This window comes from Salvelinus alpinus, chromosome 21 (genome assembly GCF_045679555.1).
Source record: "Salvelinus alpinus chromosome 21, SLU_Salpinus.1, whole genome shotgun sequence".
In the NCBI taxonomy this organism is placed as follows: Eukaryota; Metazoa; Chordata; class Actinopteri; order Salmoniformes; family Salmonidae; genus Salvelinus; species Salvelinus alpinus.
Window position 1 is genome coordinate 2,978,924 of NC_092106.1, and position 12,604 is coordinate 2,991,527.

Here is a 12,604-nt window from a genome sequence, read left to right on the forward strand (position 1 = left end):
AAAGACTTTTTGGGCTACTACATGATTCCATATGTGTTATTTCATAGTGTTGATGTCTTCCCTATTATTGTACAATGTAGAAAATACTTTAAAAAAAAGAAAAACCCTTCAACGAGTAGGTGTGTCCAAACTTTTGACTGGTACTGTATCTATTTTTTATTTTTTATTTTATTCAGTCGGGAGAATGAGAGCACGATTCATAAAATACACCAGGTGCAATTTCAAAATGTGGTTGTGCATCAGCAGTTTTTCTCTTGTTATGTAAGTCATGGGCCTTGACCTCTGGGGGGCCCAATTTGATTTTGTCATTCTCACTCAGATATCATATTAACATGGCATAAGTCATTGCAAAATGTGTAGAATTTTAGCTTCAAATGCCAGGGCAATGCCGCCCCTATTTCAATATAATTCCTGTCCTATAGTGGAAATTCTCATTTAGGTTCCACTTCCAAAGAATGACGCAGGCTGCTAATAGCTATTCGGAAATTGGGGTTGGGAATTCTGGCGATTTCTACGGGGAGTGGAGAAATAACAATAAGTAGAGTACTGACAGATGTCGTTGTAGCTATCAAGCATGCTAACCTTATCTACATAGCTAGCTAATGTTATCTGTTGTTGCTACAACGTATTCAAAAGATTAGCCAGCTGGCTAGGCTATGACTGGTTCTGGAGCTGGATTTGCCATAAGCATTTATGGAAAACTTCGCCACGGATTGATAGGGGAAAACCAGCATCTTTGACTTTGCCATCTATTGTTATCTCAAGTTTTGGCATGTTCCATAAATTGCGGCCGCAAATCCACCATAGAAATAGAAAGAATAAGATGAAGCTCCGGATATATGAATAGCCTACTGTAACTATTGAATGGTTTGGACTAGGGACATATTTTTCTACATTGTAATGGACACGGTGCAACATTTAATAGGCTGCTGGGAGGCTATGCGGCCGTGCTACAGCAATACAAGGTCAGCCCATGCTCATGCCATGGTTCTCACAGCTAGGGGAAGTAAAATAATAGGCTACAATGACTTTGCTCCAGTGGCATGTATTCATGGATGCCAAGGGAAAAGGCGTCCCCAAATATTTGACCAATACATTTTTTTTTTTATTCTAAAATAATTTCTCTTTCATCTCTCTGTGTTTTTCATAATTTTCCTTCAATTAGCAAGTGGCTGAATCTCACTGCACAATTATGAACTTGAAAATGTATTAATAAACCAATTAGGCACATTTGGGCAGTCTTGATACAACATTTTGAACAGATATGCAATGGTTCATTGGATCAGTCTAAACCTTTGCACATACACTGCTGCCATCTAGTGGCCAAAATAGAAATTGCACCGGGACTGGAATAATTCATTATGGCCCTTCTCTTGCATTTCTAAGATGATGGTACAAAAAATATATGTTTTACCACATCTAATGTGTTACATTCTCCTACATTTCCACAAACTTCAAAGTGTTTCCTTTCAAATGGTATCAAGAATATGCATATCCTTGCTTCAGGTCCTGAGCTACAGGCTGTTAGTTTGGGTATGTCATTTTAGGCAAAAATTTGAGAGAAAAAAATTATCCTTAAGAGGAAGAAACATTGACATTGTAATTTATTATCATGTTTAGTTCATTTATAAGGACTTAGCACAACAAAGTGGAATTATCACCAATAAGCAGTACAATTAGATATACTTGCAATCATTTAGTTTGCTTTTTTGAGAATATTCTTACTTATTCATCAAGTGATGAATAATGCTTCAACTGTTGGCACTAACAACACATAACATTGTGACAGCTTGCCCCATACCCGCTACGGGGCAAGTTGTCACAACTGCTCAGTGTTTATCAGTAATAACTTCATTTTGCAATAAGTAATGAGAAAAGTAGAAGTGCCAATTTTTTGGCAAGACCTTGATCTATTCATCAATATTTAGATTGGTCTTAATAGATATACCAATGCTAAGAAATCTACACTTAAGTGAAAAGTGGGACAACATGTCCCGGTCTCTCCTAAATTAGGCCTCAGGTGAAATTGTCAAAAGCACAAGAGATACTGTTGCATGTGAGTCGATCATATAGAAATATCAAAACAATTGCCTGTCTGTGCCTTTTTCTATATCGAGACACCTGCTGGTAACTCTTAACTGTTTAGGACAGCTCATGAGGTCTCATATATATATCTGTCGACAAGGTGGGACTCGATTTATGAGGGTTCATGCATACACATAAGAGTAGGAGTAAAATATCTCTATTCCCAGCACTTAGGACCGCTTTTCTACTCTGAGACACTGTGTGGATACAGGCCCAGATCAGCACTTCTATTCATTGAGACAAAGACCAAATAAGTAGACAATGTACAAATGCTTTCGAACTTTATTTTAAACTTATATGAAGAACAGGCACGTACAATAAGGTTGCTAAAGCCAAAAATCTACGGACAAAAACGGCAATGTCTCTGTACCACTCACTTTTAAAGTCATACGACAGAGAAATAAACTGCATTCAGGAAACTTTACCAATATAAGTCTAAAAAAAAAATGTGCTTGTGTATTCAATATTCTGTGAGACTGGAAATTGAAAACCAATGGTCATGCACTCCTAAGTGAGGAGAACTGATCGATACTATTTCATTTCCAAATCGTTGACCTAACATGTACATCAAAACAATTACCCCAATTACCCCAGTTCAATATCTGGAGGGGGAAAACAACATTTCTTCGAAGTAACATACGTTGTTGTTGTAATATCGCAGAAGGACGTGGCAGTTTCACCAAAACGGATTCCAGCTTTAAAGACATACTTCCAACAAACCATGTACTGAAGAGAGGAATGGTGATGACACTAGTAAATGTGTGGATACAGTCCCTTTTCAGATCGTTTCTTTTGCCCTTTAAAGCCTTATGGTAACTACATACTGTAGTAACAAAATCCATTAACAGAAAAATACAGGTAGAATTGTAAAACTTTTAAAATACACTAGTTACATTGAATAAGGCTTTCAGGACAAAAAAATATATACGTATTTTACATAATTTCCAACAAAATGATCTGGTCATTCACTGCGCACATTATGTAAGGCAGCATAAAATGTGGGGAAGAGAAGTTAAAAAATATATATAAAAAAAAAAAAAGGACCAATCTCTTCATTTTTAGAACGACCATTCAATGGTGAAGATAAAAACTTGAGTGGTGCAAGAAATATTTGATTAATCTTCGTTTTGAGTTGTCTTAGGGGTTCTTAAAAGCAATGTCTAGATGAGACTTGTATCAAGGTAAACATAGGAAGAAAAACAATAATTATGCGCAACAGTCAATTTATTGGACAAATTAAACAATGGACAACAAATGCTGGCGTGCAGACTTTTATAACAACCAATAACTCATTCAAATGCACCCAGGACCGTACAATACCAGTGTGCTCTACTGCGGTTTCTGCAGCATTGTAAAGAAGGCTATGTCTGATCATTATTATTTTGTCTTCTTTTCAGTGGCCAAGGTATCATGGAGTTTTGACACGCACTTTTCAAACTGGTCCATGACCAGCGTTCCGTTCCCGTCAAAGAAAGCCCCCACAGACTTCGTGATCTCTTGCACCCGCGTGTGTTTGGACTTCCCATCTGTGAAGGACACTCTTAGTGTGTACTGGTCATCAAACCTGCAGAGAGTAGAAGTCACAATTTGCTAGGCAGGACTTTTCAAAGTCAAGATAAATTAAAAACATTACCAGGCATTACTCAGAAAATGTGGTAGTCCCAAAAAAACTGCACAAAAAGTAAACCATGAAAAAAAAATACCTTTTCAGACTAGATGAAAGCTGCCAAGTGTGTTCAGGGTCCATGCCAGCTGGGTCCTTCTGGACACAAACAAGGAAGATGTTCTTTTCTTGGTAGGAGGTGTATAAGGTTAGAATGCCCATCATTATGAAATACGTAAGGATCAGTTAGGGAAAACTTGGATATATAAATTCCAGAATCCAATAATGAACATTTTTGGAAGGACAATTAAGTTACTAAGCCGTGAGAATGTCAATTTGGGCAATAAAAGACTTCGGGTGAGTAATAATAGCCTATCAAAAACATGTTATCAGCATCAGTCTGTTAATCTAAATAAAGAAATACAACTGTAGAGGACTTTAAAGCAATATCCACAGTTGGAATTGTTTTTATAAAAGCAATAAGGCATGTTAGGTTGTAGTACTAAATTACCTCAAACTGTAGGCAATCATGCCATCTTCATACATGTCTGTTACAGTGACGAAGCAGTCATTTCATTATTTTTTCCATTAAAAGGATATGATATGACACAGATTGCCAGGACTGGCTTGGACTCAGGGAATGGATAAAGGAAGTCCCAAATTAAAGCTACGATGGCGAAGAGGCAGGAGATTGTGCAAATAAGGAGACGTCCATCTACGAGATTGAAGTTCTCTGCATAACCATACTTCTCCAAGAGGACCTGATGAATGTTGGAAAAATATGATCAAAACATATGTAAAATATCAAAACCATACTTTTTTTTTTTATTATTATTTTTTTTTTTACATAGAAGAGAATGTTGAAACATTTTCCCCCCTCAATGTACTGTATGCAAACCTTCTTCGCTGCATCATCAAGAGAATTCTTGACAGCTGCACCATCCCATTTGTCAATCTTCACAGGTTTCTCATCAATCCTCCACTGAAAGCAAATGACAATGGTCAATAGAATGAGCAACACAGTTCTTGACAGTGTTTCCTCCTGTACCAAACTCCTATTGCAGATTACAATTAAGCCTTGTTCACACTGCAGGCCTTTAATGCTAAAATCCATTTTGGACTACTGACTGTCCAAACAGCAAGTTACAAGTGACCATATCGGATGTGTGTGTTCAGACAGCAGTCATCTGCTGACAAGGCTATGCTAGTTGTCATAGTAACGAGGGGGGGGTGTGCAGTTGTGTAGGCTGATTTGTGGTGGTGCTCGTGCTTTCTATCACTCAGAAGTTATGTAGCAAGCTAAGGTGACAATGCCTGCCATGGATGTTTCCTAGTTGCATTGAATGTTCAAAATCATAAGGTAAGAACACTTAAAGCCACAAAGGATATAAGATGATCCAACTTTCAAAACTTCCTAGCACATTCACTAATTTGTTTGTAAACAATTAACAAGCTAGTTAGCTACCACACGTTCCTGGAAAACTGTCAACAGAGTGGCTAGAAAGCAACAAGATATGCCAATAACAGTCTAAAAAACACTTGAGCAAAGAATGTGATGCATGTATGTATGTTTTGGCAAAATGGCTCAAGGACAACAAAGTCAAGGTATTGGAGAGGCCATCACAAAGCCCTGACCTCAATCCTATAGAAAATTTGTGGGCAGAACTGAAAAAGTGTGTGCGAGCAAGGAGGCCTACAAACCTGACTCAGTTACACCAGCTCTGTCAGGAGGAATGGGCCAAAATTCACCCAACTTATTGTGGGAAGCTTGTGGAAGGCTACCCGAAACGTTTGACCCAAGTTAAACTATTTAAAGCCAATGCTACCAAATACTAATTGAGTGTATGTAAACTTCTGACCCACCCTGAATGTGATGAAATAAATAAAAGCTGAAATAAATCATTCTCTCTACTATTATTCTGACATTTCACATTCTTAAAATAATGTGGTGATTGATCCTAACTGACCTAAGACAGGGAATTCTTACTGGGATTCAACATTCAGGAATTGTGAAAAACTGGGTTTAAATGTAAACTTCTGACTTCAACTGTATCTACACACACACTACCGCTCTAAAGTTTGGGGTTACTTAGAAATGTCCTTGTTTTTGAAAGAAAAGCGCATTTTGTCCATTAAAATAACATCAAATTGATCAGAAATATAGTGTAGACAATGTTGTAAATGACTAATGTAGCTGTAAACGGCTGATTTTTTATGGAATATCTACATAGGCGTACAGAGGCCCATTATCAGCAACCATCACTCCTCTGTTCCAATGGCACGTTGTGTTAGCTATTTTAATGGACAAAACATTTGCTTTTCTTTCAAAAACAATAACATTTCTAAGTCACCCCAAACTTTTGAACGGTAGTATGTGTGTGTACACACACACACACACATCTATACATCAGTGGTGGAAAAAGATCCAAAATGTCATACTTGAGTAAAAGTATATATATCTTAATAGAAAGTTACTCAAGTAAAAGTAAGTCACCCAGTAAGATACTAGTTGAGTAAGTCTAAAAAGTATTTGATTCCAAATATACTTAAGTACCAAAAGTATGTGTAATTGCTAAAATATACTTAAGTATTAAAAGTAAAAGTATAAATTAGTGATGCACCGATATTACTTTTTTGTCCGATACCGATATCCAATATTTTTCTTCACAAAAAAACTATACCGATAACCGATATTTAACATTTTAGCAGCCTTTTAAGCATTCTAGTACAGTTAAACAATTAACACACACATGGACACAGTACAGTCCCTGGTTCGAATCCAAGCTGTATCACATCCGGCCATGATTGGGAGTCCCATAGGGCGGCGCACAATTGGCCCAGTGTCGTCAGGGCCGTCATTGTAAATAAGAATTTGTTCTTAACTGACTTGCCTAGTTAAATAAAGGTTACACACACACACCACACTGACCAAAAGGTTTTGTTGGCATTTACTTATGTCCCCATTATCAGTAAAACATGATCAAAACCTATTTCCTTCACTTACTTGCTGTACAGTTTCGTTGTTCAATCGTTTCATTCTCAACCAGGATTTCTATGGAACGCCGTTTGGGTCTTTGCGTGTCAAAAAAGATACACGTCAAATAACACTATTTGTTGTGTCAAATAACACAACATAATCTGTTTCAGTAGCTATAGTTAGCTAGCTAACAATATAGCTAGGTGGCTTCATCTAAAATAACCCTAATTTATAAGACAGTTTATACCTGATTAATGGTGGTCGAACCCATCTATGTAAAGCTAGCCACAATAAGGATTAGCCACAAAAGTGGACTTTGCGGTTAGCCTTCATGGCATAATTCTACTATTTGTATTCATTTGCATCATTGTCAATGACACTTATTTTGAAGGCAAAACGCAAATTCCACTATTGTGCCTAATCGTTATTGTGGCTAGCTTCACAACACAACCCGGTCGAGCCTCACTAGCCAGATGAAGCTAGCTGGCTGCTTATAACATTAGCTTTGGGCAACAGGGTTAAGAAGTTGGCTAGGTATTTATTTTCATGAACTGAAGTTACATTTCAATAGGCGAACAACAAGTGGCAACCTAGCTAATACTTACAAGGATTCCTAAATCATTGCTAACAATAATGAAAATGATTGCAGTTTCTACTGGTCATTGTTTTCAGGCTGGTTGTATTGGTGCTAGCTAGGTACCAAGCTAAAGCTAGCTACGCCAGAAGTTGCGATCTAACAAAATATTATTTATTACTAACTCTGTATTGTAAACACATCATTCGTAGCCGGTGTTTGTTTGCAGACTTTTTTGTACAGCTTTGACAGTGCTACTGTATCTTTTTTGACACGCAAAGACCCAAACGGCATTCCATAGTATGCATGTCGTGAAGCTACAGCAATGCTATTACTGTGTAACTCCGGTAGGGCAACATCTGAAAAATAGCGCACTTGGTAGCGTGTACCGGTGCTCGACCAGTCGGCGAAAGCCAACATCACCCACGGCAGAGAACGGTTGAATGTCAAGGGCAATGAATTCCATTATCTTGGCTTTAATGACTTTCGCCTTTTACTTGTCTTGCTAAAATTTTCTTACTCTTTCAAATGACTGCTCGACCGGGCTAGGTTAGGAATGCTTTGTTGCACGTGTAGCGCAAAATTTTACATGCCGTTATTACGTCATGTACCTACGTTATATAGGTACGCACGGTAGCTTTGACATCGGTTTTTAACATCGGTGTTAAACTAGACATCAGGCCAATACCGATGTTGGCATTTTTAGCTAATATCGACTGATTCCGATATGTTCACCGATATATCATGCATCCCTAGTATAAATCATTTTAAATTCCTTATTTTAAGCAAAGCAGAAGGCACCATTTTCTTGTTTTTAAAATGTATGCATAGCCATGGGCACACATAAACCCTCAGACATCATTTACACAATACGCATTTGTCTTTAGTGAGTCTGTCAGATCAGAGGCAGAAGGGATGACCATGTCTTGATAAGTGCGTGAATTGGACCATTTTCCTGTACTGCTAAGCATTCAAAATGTAACGAGTACTTTTGGGTGTCAGGTATGTATGTAGTAAAAAGTACATTATTTTCTTTAGGAATGTAATGAAAGTAAAAGTTGTCAAAAATATTAATAGAAAAGTACAGATACCCCCAAAAAACTACTTAAGTAGTACTTTAAAGTATTTTTACTTGTCTGTCGGACTGCCAGATGGTGAAGTGTGATTCATCACTCCAGAGATTCTTGCCACTCCAGCCGTCTTTTGACATTGCGCATGGTGATCTTAGGCTTGTGTGCGACTGCTCAGCCATGGAAACTAATTTCATGAAGCTCCCGATAAACAGTTCTTGTGCTGACATTGCTTCCAGAGGCAGTTTGGAACTCGGTAGTGAGTGTTGCAACCGAAGACAGACGATTTTCACGCGCTACAGCACCCGGCAGTCCATTTCTGTGAGCTTGTGTGTGTGGCCTACCACTTTACAGCTGAGCCATTGTTGCTCCTAGACGTTTCCAGTTCACAATAACAGCACTTACAGTTGTTCGGGAACAACTCTAGCAGGGCAGAAATTTTATGAACTGACTTGTTGGAAAAGTGGTATCCTATGACGGTGCCACGTTGAAAGTCACTGAGTTCTTCAGTAAGGCCATTTTTCTGCCTATTTTTGTCTATGGAGATTGCATGGCTGTGTGCTCGAATTTATACACCTGTCAGTAACGGGTGTGGCTGAAATAGCCGAATCCAATAATTTGAAGGGATGTCTACATACTTTTGGATATATAACGTTAGTGTATCTAGCGCGTAGTGCTAACATCGGACTAGCCAACATCAACCAGGAAGAATATTAGCTAGCATGCTAGGCTAGCCATACCTTAGCTAGCTGGTCAAACAGCTTCCCTCACTTCAAAGAAGATCTGCGTTCCTCTTGAAATTACAACATACAAATAACGTTACCACTAAAGGCCACGTTATTTGCATAGCCAATTCCTTTATTTCCTTCTAGCCTTATAAAATAACAGTAGCTTGCTAAAAACTACTGTTAACGTTAGCTTAAGCTCAAAATGAACGGTCTGTCTGATAGACATGCTTGCCGTGGAGTAATACAATATCGGCTAGGCGGCCAACTATTGAAAAAGACCCAAGCACGACAGGTTTAATTACCGATCCCTGTGCCTTATAAATGACGGTGTAAAAATAATTCTTACTTTCTCAAGTAGACCATTTTTCCCATTTCTGGCTGCCATCTTTCCTTCCTGTACATTTGCTGTGTGTGACCTGGGACAATGTGATTGGCTAAAATCGTAATTTTAGCAGCCAACCAAATTAACTAGGAACGATGTACGTATACAGAAGTCGTCTGGACGCTTTCATTTATTTTTTATTAACAAATATCACCAAACAAAAGAGGAATAGTCATATGCAAACAAGCATACATACAAACTATTTACATTGCCAGGAATCCTAAACAAACAAATCATATTCATTAATAATACAACAAGTTTGAATTGCCTTTTTGTTTTTCATTTTAGTTCAAGTAGTGCCATATTGTTTAAATTCATTTATAAAGTGAAAAAAGTTAGGTTTTGAATTAGACCATTTGCATTTGTGAATATGAAATGTACCTAATATTATTAGCAGTTGACGGATGCTTAAAACAAACGGTTAAAACAAAGAATGACGATTCAATGGGATAATTCGATTATGCTGAACCGCAGGGAACCTGAACATGGCCCGCGCAGCTCGGTCATGTTGTCAACAAGGCAGCATGATGCGTCAACCAGAAACATACAATATCTCTTTCCATAAAATATATGTAATGTTTTTAAAGCAATCACTTTTGCATGTGAAAAGACAGAATCCAAGTCATAACTCCACGTGCTTAATTACGTCACTTTTGTTTGAGCCTACTTCGCCGTGGGCTTTGATACGGGGCGCCTGGCTCGCGCCCGGGAGGTAGCCCGGTTGCCAAACAAATACAGTCACTGTCAACCAATGCAAAACAAGCATACCCAGGCCCCCAGGCCAGACTAATCAAATCCCCTTATTTTAGCTCGCACTGCCTATAGGTCGTCGACTAACAGGGCAAGCGGCAAAGTCATAAACCACGCCCATTTCTACAATTGATCTTCTTAATATCTGATTTGAAACCTAACCACACTGATAAACTTATGCCTAACCCTAACCTTAAATTAAGACCAAAAAGCTAATTTTAGTTTTCATGATGTAATCGAGGGGGGACTATGGATCTTTCTCTGTCCTAGTATGTAGGTATGCATGTATGTATGTATGTATCACAGGAGGTTGGTGGCAACTTAATTGGGGAGAACGGGCTTGTGGTAATACTGGAGCGGATGAGTGGAATAGTAATCAACTGAAATTCTAAACTTTGAGCAAGCATATCTCCTGTACCGTTTGAGCTACAGTCATATATGTTTTTACATATATGCATCTCCTCATGAGCAACACGTTTCCCATAAGGACATAGAAGCTCGGCCCATTACATACAGCGAGGGGGGAAATTATTGTTATATACGCTGCATAATTTGTGGGGGACGTCATGTTTACTGTTGCCTTGTTTTGACTTTGGCGCTTGCCCATCTAATGGGAACCAGTACCGGGTGGGCTGAGTTTGCACTGGTTTAAAAGTGATTGCATTTGTTTTGTAACCAGGCTGCCTCCCGGCCATGAACCATATACCATAAATAAAGTTAAATGTTATTGGTCACATACACATGGTTAGCAGATGTTAATGCGAGTGTAGCGAAATGCTTGTGCTTCTAGTTCCGACAGTGCAGTAATATCTAACAAGTAATCTAACAATTCCAGTACAACTACCTAATACACATAAATCTAAAGGGATGGAATAAGAATATGTACATATGATTATATGGATGAGCGATGACCGAGAGGCATAAGCAAGATGCAATAGATGGTATAAGATACAGAATATACATATGAGATGAGTAATGTAAGATATGTAAACATTACTAAAGTGGAATTATTTAAAGTGACTAGTGATCAATTTATTAAAGTGGCCAATGATTTGAGTCTGTATGTAGGCAGAAGCCTCTCTGTATTAGTGACGGCTGTTTAACAGTCTGATGGCCTTGAGATAGAAGCTCTTTTTCAGTCTCTCGGTCCCAGCTTTGATGCACCTGTACTGACCTCGCCTTCTGGATGGTAGTGGGGTGAACAGGCAGCGGCTCGGGTGGTTGTTGTCCTTGATAATCTTTTTTGGCCTTCCTGTGACATCGGGTGCTGTAGGTGTCCTGGAGGGCATGTAGTTTGCCCCCAGTGATGTGTTGTGCAGACCGCACCACCCTCTGGAGTACCAGGCAGTGATACAGTCTGACAGAATGCTCTCAATTGTGCATCTGTGAGGGTTTTAGGTGACAAGCCAAATTTCTTCAGTCTCCTGAGGTTGAAGAGGTGCTGTTGCGCCTTCTTCACAACACTGTGTGGGTGGACCATTTCAATTTGTCTGTGACGTGTATGCCGAGGAACTTAAACTTTCCACCTTCTCCACTGCTGTCCCGTCGATGTGGATAGGGGGATGCACCCTCTGCTGTTTCCTGAAGGCCACAATCATCTCCTTTGTTGACGTTGAGTGAGAGGTTGTTTTCCTGACACAACACTCCGAGTGCCCTCCTCCCTGTAGGCTGTCTCGTCGTTTTTGGGAATCAAGCCCACTACTGTTGTGTTGTCTGCAAACTTGATGATTGAGTTGGATGGCCACGCAGTCATGGGTGAACAGGGAGTACAGGAGGGGGCTGAGCACACACGCTTGTGGGGCCCCAGTGTTGAGGATCAGCGATGTGAAGATGTTGTTTCCTACCTTCACCACCTGGGGGCAGCCCGTCAGAAAGTCCAGGACCCAATTGCACAAGGCAGTGTTGAGACCCAGGGCCTCAAGCTTAATGATGAGATTGGAGGGTACTATGGTCTTGAATGCTGAGCTGTAGTCAATGAACAGCAGTCTTACACTGCTCTATCCCATCTGGACAGGAGGAATAGCTGTGTGCAGTGTGATGGCGATTGCATCGTCTGTGGACCTGTTGGGGCAGTATGCAAACTGAATTGGGTCTAGAGTGGCAGGTAAGGTGGAGGTGATATGATCCTTGACAAGTCTCTCAAAGCACTTCATGATGACAGAAGTGAGTGCTACGGGGCGATAGTCATTTAGTTCAGTTATCTTTGCCTTCTTGGGGACAGGAACATTGGTGTTCATATTGAAGCATGTGGGGACAGCAGACTGGGATAGGGATTGGTTGAATATGTCTGTAAACACACCAGCCAGCTGGTCTGCGCATGCTCTGAGGACGCGACTAGGGATGCCGTCTGGGCCTGCATCCCTGCAAGGGTTAACACGTTTAAATGTCTTACTCACGTCAGCCACGGATAAGGAGAGGGGGGCCCACAGTCCTTG

At 39.6% G+C, this 12,604-nt stretch overlaps 1 protein-coding gene across 2 annotated transcripts; it reads right to left on the bottom strand.

Annotated features, from left to right (window-relative positions):
- Positions 1 to 2,349: 2,349 nt before the first annotated feature.
- On the bottom strand, positions 2,350 to 9,515 carry LOC139547591 (signal peptidase complex subunit 2). Of its 2 annotated transcripts, none has more exons than XM_071356523.1 (5): positions 9,384 to 9,515; positions 4,587 to 4,670; positions 4,289 to 4,449; positions 3,789 to 3,923; positions 2,350 to 3,649 (listed from the first exon to the last, which is right to left on the bottom strand). In XM_071356523.1, the coding sequence occupies exons 1-5, from the start codon at positions 9,420 to 9,422 to the stop codon at positions 3,463 to 3,465; spliced, it is 606 nt and encodes a 201-aa protein (XP_071212624.1). In that variant the 5' UTR covers positions 9,423 to 9,515; the 3' UTR covers positions 2,350 to 3,462. The 2 variants fall into 2 exon arrangements, with proteins under 2 accessions (XP_071212624.1, XP_071212623.1); XM_071356522.1 differs by lacking the exon at positions 9,384 to 9,515 and adding an exon at positions 8,372 to 8,815.
- Between the last annotated feature and the right edge of the window lie 3,089 nt (positions 9,516 to 12,604).

Bases quoted from the DNA above. Each gene is read 5' to 3' on its own strand.
- LOC139547591 (XM_071356522.1), bottom strand. From the start codon at position 8,539: ATGTCAGCACAAGAACTGTTTATCGGGAGCTTCATGAAATTAGTTTCC. The intron at 4,450-4,586 runs GTTTGCATACAG...AACATTCATCAG, and splicing joins TTGATGATGCAGCGAAGAAG to GTCCTCTTGGAGAAGTATGG. The intron at 3,650-3,788 runs GTATTTTTTTTT...TACTCTCTGCAG, and splicing joins CTTTCATCTAGTCTGAAAAG to GTTTGATGACCAGTACACAC.